Raw genomic sequence first — 16,237 nt, forward strand, 5'->3', positions numbered from 1 at the left:
TCAGCGTTAGTGGTTGTACCGACTTGAGCTAATTATGCGTCAGATGAGAAGAGGGTCAAAGTGTTCGTGCAATCGAGCAGAATGCAATGCAAGCAGTGTGACGCAGTCTCAAACCTCCACCACCCTCACAGATGATTATACGGTAAAGGATGCATTTGTTTGTGAGACAATTATAGGGTGGGATCTTTAGGTGTGGGGCAGTCACACCACAGCAAGTACATGACAGGAATAATTTGCAGTAAATGAGCAGAGGGAAGAAACTTCTGCATGAAGTGAAACACTTGCCCACTGCTGCGGTATTCAGAGTGGCGGAGAACTGACAGAAAAGGAAACAAGTGGGAAGCCAGGGCTTAACCCGAACTTTTATGGGAAACAATAGCGTACAGTACATCTCAACTCGGCTCTGCTGGTGAAAATGTGCATTATCAGGGGAAATTAGTTAGTGTCTCCAGAGACTGTCCTCAAAAGAACAGCATTTGTTTTTTGCTCAGAGGCCTTAGACGACCAATGTTTCTGTTTACCTCACAAGGACCTGTAGTGGCTGTAGGGATTATAGTTAACAATGTTATTAGAGCCACAAAACCTCATAGGGAGGAGGTGTGGCAAAGCCTTGTATCTCCGTCATTTTCATTATTTTTCATAAATTAATAATAGTGGTCACCCATTATGTCTGTATGTGGGTTTTACAAATGCTTAACCAATGAAAGGTATTGAAAAGGGCTTGTCACTCCATTGGATCCTCAAACTGTTGGCAAAATGTTATAGCTCCACCCCACCTCCACTGAAGTGCAGTAATTGAGCATCTTTGGTGCCACGCAGAGCAGAGCTGAAGGTAAACAGTGACAAGGTAATTTAGTCTGACTTCTTAATAAAGAATTGGTTGTTTGAATCGGTACAGAAATTTCTTAACTCAAAAACGCTCTGTTACTAATTGCCACCAGCCTGCTGTGACCTCCAGGGCTAGGGTATGCGCTAACTGACTTCGACTTGCTGGAGCCACCACTGATTGTCCATCACCGGAGCTACTGCCCTCTCTCCTCCTGGCAAATAGTCTCCTGGTGGCGGGGGTCAAGGCGCAGGGAACACAGGGTACACTGGCTAGCTAGTTCTTGTCTCATTTTTGGTCTGATAAACAGAGAGACAGGGAGAGAAAGAGAGATTTTGGCCAAATGTTTTCAACTACAGGAAAAACTGAGCGCACAAAAAGCTGCAATAAACTTTTTAACCTGTAATTTGATGATAACGTAATGCAATGCACTTATTGCCTCAGAAAGGGCAATTCTAATCAGTGATGTACAAAGCAAAGTTCAGACCAAAGATTTGTGAAGAGACTAGTTGAAACGTGCAACTACTTGCAATGCACTGTTCTGCAACTTTCTAAAAACCTGCTGGCTCACACTAATGTAACTAGATGAGACAATGCATCATCTCTCTGCAACAACTCTGTACTTCTGTTCTGATTTCCAGCTTTTCAGGCTTAATTTGTGGTTGAATATAATTTGTAGCTTCTTAAAATATGAATGAGGATAGTAATAGTGAGATACTGGCTACAGTTGCGTTTGTCGTAGTGATGAAACTACAAAAACATTAAGAAAACGAGCATCAGGTGGACTGTTTTCATAATAAATATGCCACAATGACACAAATAACCAGCACCAATTAATCAGTCAGTAAGAATGTGTATGTGTGTGGGTCATTTTCACTTGACCACTGAACCTCACTACAGGCTTATTGGCTGTTGAAATGGATGACATGCTTTACGTTCTAAAAGCAGCTGCTAGTGATTTGACCATCTGAGTTGCAGGTGACACCATCGGCCAACTTCAGTCGAGCTCAGACCAACCAGTTCACACCACTGCAACTTTTCTCTGCAGCGTTTTAAAATGGTTTCGTAACGTCATGAATCATCTGAGCTGGGCCCAAAGAATACATCTCAATATTTGCTGGTCAAAAACCTCATAATTGTATTTGATATAATGACAAATGCAAATATCCAACTATATATTAAGACACAGCACCAACTTTGACAGCGCAGTGTTCAATTATTTTTAAAACAAGTAGCGGTTTTGGGCATGCGCGGTTTCTGCCAAACAGCAGCTATAGGTTAACTACCAGTGCGACACTACTGTTTGTTTCCCATTTTTCTACAGACTTTTGACCACTGTTTTTGATTAACCTCTAAACCGCAATCATATTCCCTACCCTAAACCAAGTACCGTTAGTGCCTAACCCTAACCAAATACTAACCATAGTAGCAGCAGGTCAGAAAAATGCCAATTTTTTTAATGATCATATGTATATAAACAGTGCAAACAAACAACACTGCCCCGCTGAGAGGAGCACCAGATCACATATATGTATTATTCAACACATTATGGAAAGGGATGACAAACATGTTTTTGTTGGTTCGTATTTTGAGCATTTAATTTTGAAGGCAAAGCAAGTTTAAGTTTGACATGATTCTAAATGCACATCTATAATTTGGGGTGAGAGAAAGGATAAGGAGCTCACTTTCAATGCTCATTCCTCCATTCCACATGTCCCTTTTTTCAAGAACACAGAATGCAAAGGCAGAAATAATAATGATAAGTTTTGCTGTTTGTTGAAGGCACGATAGTCAACAGACTCCAAAGGGTAACTGAGGTGGATGGCAGCAACCGGGATCAGTTTTGTCGCTAGCTAAATTTAGGTTGCGTCGAAGAACATGTACAAAACTGTTGAGGCAAAAGGCAAGATGTGGCATTTACTTTCTCAGAAGCAGTTTGGTTTATAGATTCATGCAAGTGGGTTTTAAAGCAGAGACAAAGTAGCACAGGAACAAGGCAAACACAGATATGAATTTAGTATGGATGGATTTTAATAATGTAGTCAATGTAACCTTTATTGTGGGGGATAATAAAGGTTAACTTGACACTTGTGTTTGCAGCAGTTAGTTTTCATCCCTAATGGATATTGAAGGGGAACTCTGCAGCGCTCAGCAGTGTTTTACTGTAGGCCCCGTCTTCAAAGTCAGAACATTGTTTACCTGCTCCGAGTGTGCTTATTACTATGTAAGCAGGTCAGTCCTCATTTGTGTAAAATAAAAAAAGAAGAAGAAGAAGAAACTGTTCAGAGATGTATCCTGAAGTCATATTTGTTTAGTTCGACAAGATAAATCAATTCTCCCAGCATTGGAGTGAAGCTTTAATGCACAGCAGGCTTGTGTTATAGAATTAAACTCTTTCTTTATGCTTTCTTTTATTCATGGTGTTATATTACTGGATGGCCTGTCAGCACTGAAGCCACTGGGGTTACTATAGGGATGGCTAGGAAATCGATGCTGTACATTACCGGAATGCTGCCTTGCTGTTAAGAGTCTTTGGACACAGAGGAATTTAAAAGGTTCATAGGGAAAACAACGGGAATGTCCACATGATCCCGGCGGATTCTGGGAATTGTCTACAGATGTCCATGCTGACAAAAGGAAAGAGGAAACCCATGCATTACAGATACTGTAGATGATACTTATTGACGCGTGGCATGAAGATTGTGATCCTGGTGATGCTGAAGGAAACTGCTGCTGGCTATATTAATAAATGGTACTTGGTGCTTGTTTTCCTGAGGACATTTTGTTTTAAGAAGTGACCTCGCGAGGCATAAACCTGCCAGTAAAGCCGTGTTAAAAGTGCTGTGATTAAAGGTTGGCTGCAACACTGGGTTTACAGAGTCGTTTAAATCTGCCTGTTTTCATGAGGTTTGATTACTAATTTAATTTGGAGTTTACTTGAGGAAGCATTCGTTCACAGGATCATATGTGTAAACTGCTTAGTAGTGGATCCTGCCTGTCCAGGGAACCAAGATATTAAGCAGCACAGCAAATCGTGAGGGTATGATACAGTTTGAGGGTCTAAACTGCTCCTGAGGTCAGCGCCATAAAAGACAGAGCGCTGAAAAGATAATCAACCCCAGTACTGGCCCTTAACTCTGCCCAACTGAACGACTAATAACCATGTACGGCTTGGCTTGCATTTACAATAGAAATAAATTAAAGTGTCTGACAGCTCGGAGTCTTGGTGTTTTTAAGTCGCTGCTTTGCATTTGCGAGGAAGGCGTGGTAATTCTGTTTTCTTTTACTTGTGTTGCTAGATTTGTGGCAAATGCATTTATCAAAGACACAGAGTTCACCGAAGCCACTTCGGCTCTTCTGAAGTTCAACAGCAGAATGTGTGTAATGTTTGGATCAGTTTTTATGCAACATCTGTAAACACATTAGATTTCTTGTGGCTTTGGCAAATGGCTTTTAATGGAGTGGGAGGGTCTTTTTTTTTTAAGTGCAACCGTGACATCCTGCAAATTGCTGTTTTGTTTGAATACATTATCACTTCTTAAGAGAAGAAAAGTAGAGTTTTAAATGTTTCTGCTTCAATAAACTAGCTTGGAAATCAAGGAGAAACATTAGCAGGCTTGGAATTTAAACTCGTCACTGCTGAGAAGATTTGGACAACTTTGATTTTAAGGTACAATAAAGCTCAACAATTTCACAGCCATTATGAATCATGTTTACATTCATTTGCTCGCATCTGATATGTAACTGCTTGTTCATAACAATACAGTGCCTACACACTGTCCTGCACACGTGTCCTCTGTCGTCTCTACAGTAAAATTGTGTTGAATTAGCTCTCAAAGCCATAACAGTTTTACACACACACTGTTAAAAACCCAGTTTACCCACACTGGAGTTAATTTAACAGACAATTTTACTGTGACCATTTCATTTTGGGGGCATTTGGGCAGACTCACAGCTGATGACAGTAGATGATGTTTATTTGCTTTTGCGCCGGTGACAGTCGTGGCTGGAGTCATTATAATTGTGGGTTATCCATCCATCCGTCTGTCCCTGAACGCCTCCAGGGAACGTCTTCAAATTTGGCACAAATGTCCACTTGGACTGAAGAATGAGATGATTAGATTTTGGTGGTCAAAAAGGTCACTGTGAGCTCATCCATCTCGTTCTTGTGAATGCAAAATCTCAAGAACACCTTGAGGGACTTTCATAAAATTGGCACAAATGTCCACTTTGACTCAGAGTTGATTAGATTTTGGTGGTCAAACGTCACTGTGACCTCACAAAACATGTTTTTGGCCATAACTCAAGGATTTATATGCTAATTATGACAAATTTTCACACAAATGCCCAATATGATAAAATCATGAAGTGATGACATGTTATTTTGAAAAGCTCAAAGGTCACTGTGACATCATAATGTTCTGCAAAAACATTTTCCTAGCCGTTACTCAACGCCATCACTCAGGAACAGAAGGGGAGACATTTGGTCAGATACTGAATTGGTGACACTAATCTCCGGTGTCCACCTTGAAACTGCGCTGATTGTGTAGATCTTCTGCACTGCCAGGTTGAAGATATGTGTCTGACAAAAACTAGGAAATATGACCACATTACTCCAGTTCTAAAATCATTACACTGGTCACCTGTCACTAAGAGAATTAATTTCAAAATCTCCCTGCTGGTGTATAAATCACTCTGTGACTCCGCATCCAAATACATATCTGACATGCTTGTGACATACGAACCTTCTAGGACCCTGACGAAATCTGGGGCCGGCTAACTGACTGTCCCAGAAGTTAGAACAAAGCATGGTGAAGCAGCGTTTGTTATCATGTTTCACAAACCTGGAATAACCTCCCAGATGATGTTAGACAAGCTCTGACCACTTTTAATTCAAAGCTAAATACACTCCTCTTTTACACTGCCTACTCCACCCTGTAATCACTGCAAACTTATTTTTTAACTCAGTTTTAAAGCATTTAAATAATTTTTGTATCTTTGCACCTCTCGTCTGCACTTTTGCTATTTTTAATGGTGATTTTTCAAAATTGTAAATAATTTTGTAATTAATTTTACCTTTTACATCAGTTGTTTTCTCTTTAGTCTTCTATTGTAAATCTGTATCCTTTTTATTTATTGTTTCTGGAAAGCACTTTGACTTGCCCTGGTGTATAACATGTGCTATACAAATTGAGGATGTTCCTGGCAACTACTTTAGCTGTAATCATGACTAGTCGACTAGTCTAAAAAAAGGAAAGCCTCCAGCCCGGAGGTAATCATTTTGCGTCTTGGTACGAAAGCATATCTTGTGAGGTCATTGTCGTGATGAGCTGAATGTGGTCGCCCATTGCTTCAGTTGTGTGATTATAAGCCAGTTTGTTCTGACACAGCCTACATGCTATCTTGTTTTCATTTTCTCGATCAAAGTACTGCCAAACTGCGGTGGTTTTGCGAGAGGACATCTCTCCAATTTCGTGCTGTGTAAAAACTCCAGTCTAGGGGGAGTGCTGTCTGACGGCTCTGTAGCCCCCACTAGTGGCAGGCAGCTGCATGACAGTGAAGCAGCCTTCTACATAAATAAAACACTAATTGGTTTTACTCCCTGATATTTCTGGTGCCGATTAGCGGATGCTTAATCATTTAAAAGTCTAGTCACGCGCATGCCTACTGTAATACAAATAAAGCTGCCTTGCCTTGAAGCATCCATGTTTTTGAATTTGGAGCTTGTTTGCAGTAGCATCCATATTTGAAACATTGTCATGGCAACACGAGTCTGGACAGACATGTACGTTAACTTGACTGGTTCGCAGAGGCACAAAACCAAAAGGCAGTAATTCTTGTTTTTTCCTAGACTGCATGGATTTTTATTCCTAGGAGTTATCATGTGCCGTGTTTCCTCAAATACCTGACCTATTAAACAAGCCATTTTTTAATTTTTGCTGGCTGTGCATGAAACTTGCAATGCCTTTTTGCAAGTTAAGAGGTGAAACTAATCGATTAAGGCAATCAAATTAGTAGAAACATGCATCCCAATCAATTCCCTGTATTGCTGAGATGGACAAGAAAATGTTCATAATTGCACATGACTGTCTGTTGTTGTGTTAGACATACCCTCTAGATAATGCAGCAAGATGATACTGATGCAATTAAATCCTATGGGTTTTGGTCAGACCTCTGACACACACAAATCTGCGGGGGGGGGGTAGTAAATAAGTCTGGGCTCAAAGCCTGACTCACAGGTTTCCAACTCTGACTCTCAGGTTCAAAACAAAAATCAATACTGTGACCTATTCAAGGGAACAACACACTCAAATAAATAATTCTCTTTATTCTTATGACAAAGGAGAGTGTAGTCGATACTTGTGGAACACGAACAACTCTCTCCCAAATGCTGGAAAACACTGAGTCTGGAGTCCGGACATGATGAATACCCTCTTTCTGTTGCAGAAAAATGCACTCTTATCCGTTTGATGTAGCTCTGGAATATAATGTACGCAACATCCAAATATTGACTAGGGGCAATCCAAAACACATTTCGGCTGCAAGTTAACTAAGGGCATTTTTTTCACCCCTCACTTTTCAACCCTGTTTCAACATGTTACAGAATTGCTGAGTACTAGGGGATTGCATTGAGGGAGAGAAAGCAAATTTGGTCAGTGCAAATAGACAGAGATGGGTATGCTATTAATGGTCCTTTCCTCAGAGACGCTCTGCGGTGGGCTCTCATCACTAAATCTGTGAATCCTCGTTTCCTCACACCACAATTTTATAACAAGTTCTGAAGCTGGAGAGGGGGTTTGTAGCTTGGCTCAGAAACAGGAAGCAAAGGGATGAGAGAGACCTCAAAGTGGTAATCAAAATCAGTGCCGTCATTCGTTAGCACTCCGAGTGGGGACCTTGTGGATAACAAGCAATGGGGCAATAAGCAGAATGAAGGAGTGTGAAATGATATGGGAACATGAACAGACAGCAGCGCTGGCCCTCCTCAAAGGACCAGGACAACATGGCTGTCAACATCTATTTTGCTCCCATCATTAACACTATAACAGCATTAGCTTGAGGTCCCCTTGCAGCCTCATTTCATCTCAGAGCGTTATGGGAGCGGCTCGAGTTTGTACTGTGTTGTCCAAGCCTGGAGTTCAGCTTTACGTTACAATTTGCCCCTTAAAACAACAATAACATTTTGTTTTTTCATCCTCAGGGATTGCTGGCACCCCGGTGGTCTTCAACGTGAACGGAGATGCTCCAGGTCGCTACGAAATCTACCAGTACCAGATCACAAATACCACAACAGAGTACAAGATCATTGGCCACTGGACGGATCAACTCCACTTAGATGTATGAATATTTTAAATATTACTTCTACTCCTTATAAGCTTGACTTTTCTAATAATCTAAGTGCCAGATTTTTGTGCTGGTGATTGTGCTCGATATCCACATTAGACTTTGACAATCGGCCAAAGTGATTCATCAGACAACCCATATTTGGCTGTTTAGCATTTCATTACTAATTCAACTCATTTAGTCTTGACAAGAAAATACAAAAACACTTGGCAATAAAACCCGTTCTTAAGCTTCACTAACTGGAAATATGAATGTTGTGACCATGAGTCTTGTAGAGAAGTACTGAATGGAGGACTGGAGGAGGAACTGGAGGAGGAACATTCCCCTTTATCAATTAGGACAAAAGCCAAAGTAATCTCAAAGCATACATTCTTATCTGAGTTCATTTGCTTCAAACAGTGCCAAATCATCCTCTTAACCATTAAATGTGGCATTTACACCAAATCTAATACACATAGCAGAACTTCATGTGTTCACCTTCTTATAACTTATCAGTGTTACCAAAGATTATGCTGAATGCATCTTGTTTATGTTGGCTTTTATAGGGTAACAGTCGACAAATTAGTATTAATAATTAATCATCCTCCTCTGGAATGGCTTAAGAATTTATAAACACACAGGCTAACAAATGGCTTGGGTCAAAACAGAGTGTGTTGTACAGTATTTCCTCATTTCAGTCACAATTATGCCCATGTAAGAAGGTCTCCATAGGCATAAATAGCCATCTTTTTGCAGTAACCTTCAAGATTCAAGCTTCTTTATTGGTCACTGCAAATTCAGCATAGATGGAAGCAAAATATCATTCTCCATATATAACAGAAGAGACAGAGTTAAAAAAAACTGACAAAGAAATAGCTAAAAGAGAGAGATATATTTAAAAAAAAAAGTAGAATATTCACAGATAACAGATAAGAAATGTAATAAATGAGGTGGTAGGAAAGACAGTCCGAATAACTTTTTCTTTGGACAGACAGACACAGGGAGAGGCCTGTAAACTTGCGTTTTCCAGGTGGTTAAAGACGCGGCGTGCGTACGGCCCCCTTATTTCCAGGGCTGGTACCTGCAGTTATTCCACAGGCTAGTTAATGACATGTCGGGCATTCTGAGAAGGTGAAGAACGAACCCAAGGTGACATGTAAACTCATCGACTACAAACATGACGTATCATCTGAAACATGAAAGTAGCTACATGCCCATTAGCCACTTAGCACAATCATTACTGCTTTGCCGACAGCGTCATTAACAGGCAACACGGTCAAATTAATATCATAAACATGCGGGCGACTAGTCGACTAATGGCCCTAAATAACAACTATTAGTCGACTAGCAAAATTCTAAGGCAGGGGCAGTCCTAAAATTATGCAATCAACAAAATCTTATTTTGACATTTGCCATTATTACACCAGTTTCGTCTTCAACATATATTTCAGAATCAACATTAATTCTCAGTTATTCTCAGACAAGGACATTTAAACTTAGTGATAGGCCAAGTTTTGTGACTACAACAGTTTGACCACTCATGACAGGCTTACACATTCTCTTGCAAGATGTCAAAAAAGTTATTTTAGATCCATCAAATGAAAACTGACGTTTCATAAGAATTTCAAAATGTCTCTCATCACCCCTTCATCCATCGAAGCTTCGATTAATGGCAGATATTACTAACTGAAGCTTTGATGCCCCAAAACTGGTGTTCAGGACAGCCCTAATATGCACGGAGCACAGAATCTGAAGTTTTGCATTTGTTTACCTCAAAACTGCTTTGTTTTTAAAAGCCAAACTTTGTGAGGAACAATGACTTTGCATCTTCTTGTTGTTCTGCATCATTTATACACCAGGCCCCGGGCGTTCTTCTTTAGTTGATGCACGTACTGTAGGTATGGTACAAGATTATTGTAGACATCAAAATCCTGAGTTACTGCCGCACACTGATCAACTTATCAGCATCACCTGCATGGCAGAGATCTCCGAGGAAAATCAACAACGCCATATGGAGATTTTTTTAGACACAAAACCAATCACCTAAATCATCCAGATGTTTATTTGAATAATTGAATATTCCCTATCCCATTCCACACCCTATCTTACTTTAATAAGGCCTCTTAAGCAAACCACATTGTAATAAAAATAAATAACATCAGTGCAACAGCACAGGCACTTGATACTGCAGTGTTGAGACTGCAGTGCCACGCAGACTCTGTTTACTTATCTTACCCCCAGTAAGTGCAACATTCCTTGGAAGTAATTAAACGGCAAAGTTGTGTCCCGTTGAGTTATAATTCGATGAGTTTACACAATGATGTCTTGATAAAAAGTCTGCTGCTTTCATGTGGCGAATATCCCATTTACAGTTTGTTCATTCGATCATGCACTCCTGTGTGTAAACTAATCTACCAAGTGTTAATTGAATTGTATCCTCATGCATTATGTAGAGCGTTGTTTGTGTAACTAGTGTAATAATATGTAGTAAATTATTCTCAAGTTTTTGCTGACCCTTAAAGGAACTCTTTAATTCTGATTATGAGCTTGTCTAGATGCAATAATACAGAGTAATTGCACAGTGTTTTTGTACCTTGTTTGGGTTTCAGGGGTGTGAGTATGTGACTAAAACAGTTTAAGTATGATTACGTGGAATAAACTGTTAATTTCTGCTATTTTTCTCTCCATTCTTATGCTCTCCCCTCCAGACCACTGAAATGCAGTGGCCTGGTGCAACACAAGAAGTCCCGTCCTCTATATGCAGCCAACCCTGCCGCCCTGGTCAGCGAAAGAAGACAGTGAAGGGAATTCCATGTTGTTGGCACTGCGAGAATTGTGATGGTTACCAGTATCAGGCAGACACTTACACCTGCAAGATGTGTCGCTTTGATCTGCGGCCCAATGCGAACCACACTGGCTGTGATCCCATTCCCATTGTCAAGCTGGAGTGGAGCTCTCCGTGGGCAGTCATCCCCGTTCTTATCGCTGTCCTGGGTATCATGGCCACTCTGTTTGTGGTCGTCACCTTTATACGCTACAATGACACACCCATTGTTAAGGCGTCAGGTCGAGAGCTGAGCTATGTGCTGCTGACTGGCATCTTTCTCTGCTATGCTACAACATTCCTCATGATCTCCACCCCTGATGTGGTAATATGCTCCCTGCGAAGGATTTTCCTGGGCCTGGGTATGAGTATAAGCTATGCAGCGCTGCTGACCAAGACAAATCGGATCTACAGGATTTTTGAGCAGGGCAAGATGTCGGTCAGTGCCCCTCGATTCATCTCCCCAGCCTCCCAGTTAGTCATCACGTTCAGCCTGATATCACTGCAGCTCCTCGGAGTGTGCATCTGGTTTGGCGTTGACCCATCGCAAGCCATCATCGACTACGAGGATCAGCGTACGGCTAATCCCAAATTGGCCCGAGGTGTTCTGAAATGTGATATATCAGACCTCTCCCTCATCTGTCTGCTGGGTTATAGCATGCTGCTGATGGTCACCTGCACAGTTTACGCCATCAAGACCAGAGGTGTCCCCGAGACATTCAACGAGGCCAAACCCATCGGCTTCACCATGTACACCACCTGCATTGTATGGCTTGCCTTCATCCCCATCTTCTTTGGGACCTCACAATCAGCAGAAAAGGTAAACATTTCCTCTCCTGTGTGGTGGAATATTAAATAGATTATAAAATTTCAAGGTGTGTGGAAAAATAAATCACTTCTTAAGCCCAGTCCAGACCAAAGACTTACGACGGGCTGAGTTGAAACTTGCAACTACTTGCAAAGCGCCGGTTTGCAATGTTCTGAAAACCTGCCAGTTGTTACCACTGAGACTGAGCATACTGTCTCCATAGCAACGCTCCATGTACTTGTGTTCTAATTTTTGGCTTTTCAAGCTTATTTTGTTGCTGAAAATAATTTGTAGCTTCTTAAAAATATGAATGAAGATACTGATAGTGAGATATTTACTACGGATACATTTCTAGTAGTGATGACATGGAGAAAAAAACAAACACAACAACCTGAGCTTAAAGTGGACAGTATTCATAATAAGTACACTACAATATTTTAAATAACCAGTATCAAATTATCAGTCTATGAGTATGTGTGTGCGACATGCCCATATACGGCAAGCAGGAGCAGTACCCCGCCATCCGACACCAACTTATTGTGAGGACAGAGACTGGCCTATATGTCAGCAGTCATGGTGATGTAAATGAGACGGACTCAGGCTCCATGAAAAAATACAGGAGCAAGCACACACACTGATAATTTGTAACTGACTATGCCAGTGGATTTCGCTGCAAGCCAACTGGCTGTTGAAACAGGTGACATGCCTTAAGTTCTTAAACCAACCACTGGCAACTTGACAAGATGAGTCGCAGGTGACACCATCAGCCACCTTGAGTCAACGGACCAGTTCACGCTGCTTCAACTTTTCTACGAAATATTCTGAAACAGTTTTGTCTTGTCACAAATCTTTGGTCTGAAGTGGGCTTTAAATGCATAGCGATGCAGACATGGAAAGTTTGGCATCCAATCATAAATGTCACAAGTCTCTAGATATCGGTTAATAACATGATGTTGTCGAAAAAAGGCAGAACCTTGAGGGCAGCGCAGCACCCAGTCTACAGTACAAACAGGCTGGCCAGTAGGTATATGTAGGGCTGTACCAGACTCAGAATTATGTAATTTGAGTATCTGACTTTTTATTTTTTAATTCATATGAATTTGGAAAATTCAAACGGGCCCAGTTGGACGTTCAGTGAGACAGCGGCATTCATGGACTATAATGAACAAGCTAATGGTGCTAACAAGGGAGGTGCAACAACATTTTTTGCCAACGCTAGATATCAAACAAAAGCCAGAGACTGTGTCGTATGTAGTATCTGTGAGGTGTAAATTTACCACTTCTAAGCAGAAACGAGAAGATAATGTTGTCTTGAAGTCTTATGGTGGAAAGTTTCTCTCTGCCACTGCATCATGTTTGCAGCTGTCCATACCAAGGACTACCACGAAAGTCAAGAGCATTCACTCCGCAACATCTGGGGACCAAAACCTCCACTCATATACGTTAAACGTTAACACACAGTAACATGAACAAATAAGACCAGCTAACAAACACACACAGCAGCATTAAACAACTTAAACCAACACTGTGGTTATGAAAACAACTCCATACTCAGTCTGTTTCACCTCAAAAACTCTGTGCCCGCTCAGCATCTTGGCTTTTCTCGGCGCTGCTCTCCACAGCTGGGGACATAACGTTAATAACAACTCAGCAGAGCACTCCAGCTCCCTCTCATTTTTATTATTGTCATAGAGGCAGAAGACTTTAAGGAGCTTTCACATTAATTAATTTGTTGATTAATTAATGCAGTTAAGTTTTTAGAATAAAAAGGCTGCGGACCATTTATCTTATTTGCCAGTTATGTTTTAAATTGTGCATGAGTGGAATAAGGACACTAGGGAATGGTTTGGCACACAGTATACTGGAGCAAGACACTGAAAATTGTACTTCAATCAAGAAGCTATTTTAAATCAGACACCAAAGATTTGGATTTAAACCATGAGGTTCCCAAAGATTCCCACCCCTAAAATAGCCAATTAAGTTTTGCCCCATTTGTTTATTTCACAAATTAATTGTTTTAAATTTGGGCACAAATGCCAATGCAGTCACTCAGCGTCCTCTGATTGTTCTGTATTTAGAAAGAGCACAATGGCAGCAAGTCAATTAAATTCACTCGTGCATGTTGGATGTCAGTTTCCATTTGGAGTTCTTTCCCATTTCCTATGTGCCTCATTGTGAAGAAAATGGCCACTCAAATTATCTTTGTTGTGTGGCATCAGCCTCTTGTGTTTGTGGATACCGCCACTATTCATCACGAGATGATGGGCTTTGTGCTTCACTGTGGGGATTACAAGGCTTTTAGAGCTGTCTTGTGAGGATAATTCATTCACCTCAAGTTTGCTTGGATATGTTTTCTTTAATTGTGTTTCTGCATGTGTGTTTTTGATTCAGCCTCACTGGTTGGGAATACTGAGTAGTCAATCACTGCACATTCAGGCACACAGAAACAGATAACGCAGGTTTGTGAAGTAGCATAAAATTACCGTGGCTGTTGAGGCTCCTTGTCAGTTGAAAGTGAATCATAAATTACCTCTTTCAAGTGCTAATTTTGAGGTTGCTCAACACAGATGTACATTAAAAACCAGAGTGTGGAAAAGTTAAACAACTGATAGCAATGGGAATGCTACTGTATGGCGCTGCATAATAACAAACTTAATAGCAGCCTTTAGATCGCCAACAGCATAAAAGAACGTCTGTTTAAAGGCAGCGTGATTCATAAGTAGGCATGGACATTAGGTGCTGTTAAACCTATTAAAATAAAGAGGTGTTTTTTGGACAAAGGCTGTGTTTGTTCTCCTCAGTTGGACAAAAATACAGATGCAGTGCACCAGTAAAATTAAGACCATTATCCAGTTGCTCAAGCAAACTATGAATCTTCCAAATTACTAACTGTACCATGGCAGCCCATTAACCACATTTGATAAATATAAATGCAAAATTGTCTGGAACACTGTCTGCACTTTCTCTTGCTTCCAGTCTCAGCCTGCCAAGTAACACTTAAAGAAAATTTCATCAGGGAGATCAAGAAGAGAGCATTGGGAAAGCAAAACACTGAGTCATGTTTTTAACTTTCCTTTGCTCTCTGTCTGCTGTGTTCGATTCGGTAAAATAAACAGCACAGCAACTCAAAACTCTGCACACACGGACACAGTTAGAACTAGCTTGTGGCAGAACCCAGACAATAATCTTTGCCAGATGTGTTTTCCAGAGATTTGGTTGTAGCCCTTTAGCACCGACAAGCAGCAAAGCTGTTGCCTAATACTACGAGGTTGCCCATCTGGTGACTTGACTCAATCTTCTCTGTACTTTGTTGCTGGTAAACTGTAGAACAGTTGGCAGGACACAATAGGTAGAATGGAATATTCTGTCCGCTGCTTTATCCTGGCATGGCGGTGCTCAATTTAAGGTTATCAGGAGGCATGTAAACAGCTTTCCCCAGAGTGTGCTTGATAACTAAGTCACACCATGCATGCAAACACAGCCAGTGATGAAACAGGCAGCCAAATATAAATAACATTGATTCTTCAGTTGTATCTCTGCCACTGAAGAGAAGGTGGATGGAGTGAAAGGAGGAATCAGTCTCTATCTAACAGGGTTTCAATCCATCCGAATTGCCACTTACACAGATTGAAGACTTGTTAGGTTGTTATCACAAAGGATAAAGGTTATATTAATTTGCGCCATGAATAAAATACTGTAAAAAACACCACAAACCAAAATCAATTACAAGAAAAACCCAATGAGGATTAAAGCTACAGTTTGCAACTTTTATAGAATGAAACCGTCACAATATCCTGGCAGTAAATGAGCCTGATAATCTGTTTTTTTTTTAAAAAAACATAAAGTAAATAATAATTATGTCACTCTGCCTCCTCCTTGTGCTCCTAATGGCATTTGCAAGAATCGACCGCAGCTGAAGGAAAACAACCAATCAGAGTCGAGGAGTCTCTAACACAGCTTTCAATCATGTCAGGCACTGCCCGTGAACTGTGGTCAACCTGTCAAACTAGGCAGCGCTGGTCCACTATGAAGAGTGCATAGTGGTTAGCACTGTCACCTCACAGCAAAAGGGTTCCTTGTTCAAGTCCGAGGTGGGGGGTTCGAACCCTGGGGTGGGAACTGTGAGTTTGCATGTTCTCCTCATGTCAGCGTAGGTTTTCTGCGGGTACTCTGACTTCATCCCACAGTCCAAAGACATGCAGGTTAATTGGTGACTCTAAATTGCCCATAGGTGTAAATGTGAGTGGCTTCAGCACCCCTGTGACCCCCAACAGGATAAGCGGTTATGGAATGAATGAATGATTAAATATGAATCAAGATTCTGTTACTGCATTGCCTATTTCTCACCTTAAATGTTTTCAGAAACATATTTGACTGTACTGTTTAGCTGTAAGATGAGAAAGTTTGCTCCGGCCAGTGGACGATTCTTTGTTTTGACTCGACTGTTTTCAACATG

General features: G+C 40.9%; 1 protein-coding gene across 2 annotated transcripts in view; it reads left to right on the forward strand.

The window, feature by feature from the left end:
• The window catches only part of LOC125891355 (metabotropic glutamate receptor 4-like), a 323,715-nt gene that overhangs the window by 292,223 nt on the left and 15,255 nt on the right, over window positions 1-16,237 (forward strand). For both annotated transcript variants that reach the window (XM_049580581.1, XM_049580579.1), the window contains exons 8-9: window positions 8,028-8,164; window positions 10,858-11,793. In XM_049580581.1, coding sequence (XP_049436538.1) covers window positions 8,028-8,164; window positions 10,858-11,793 — 1,073 coding nt within the window. The remainder of the gene's footprint in view (window positions 1-8,027; window positions 8,165-10,857; window positions 11,794-16,237) is intronic.

Source organism: Epinephelus fuscoguttatus, linkage group LG7 (genome assembly GCF_011397635.1).
Source record: "Epinephelus fuscoguttatus linkage group LG7, E.fuscoguttatus.final_Chr_v1".
Taxonomy (NCBI): Eukaryota; Metazoa; Chordata; class Actinopteri; order Perciformes; family Serranidae; genus Epinephelus; species Epinephelus fuscoguttatus.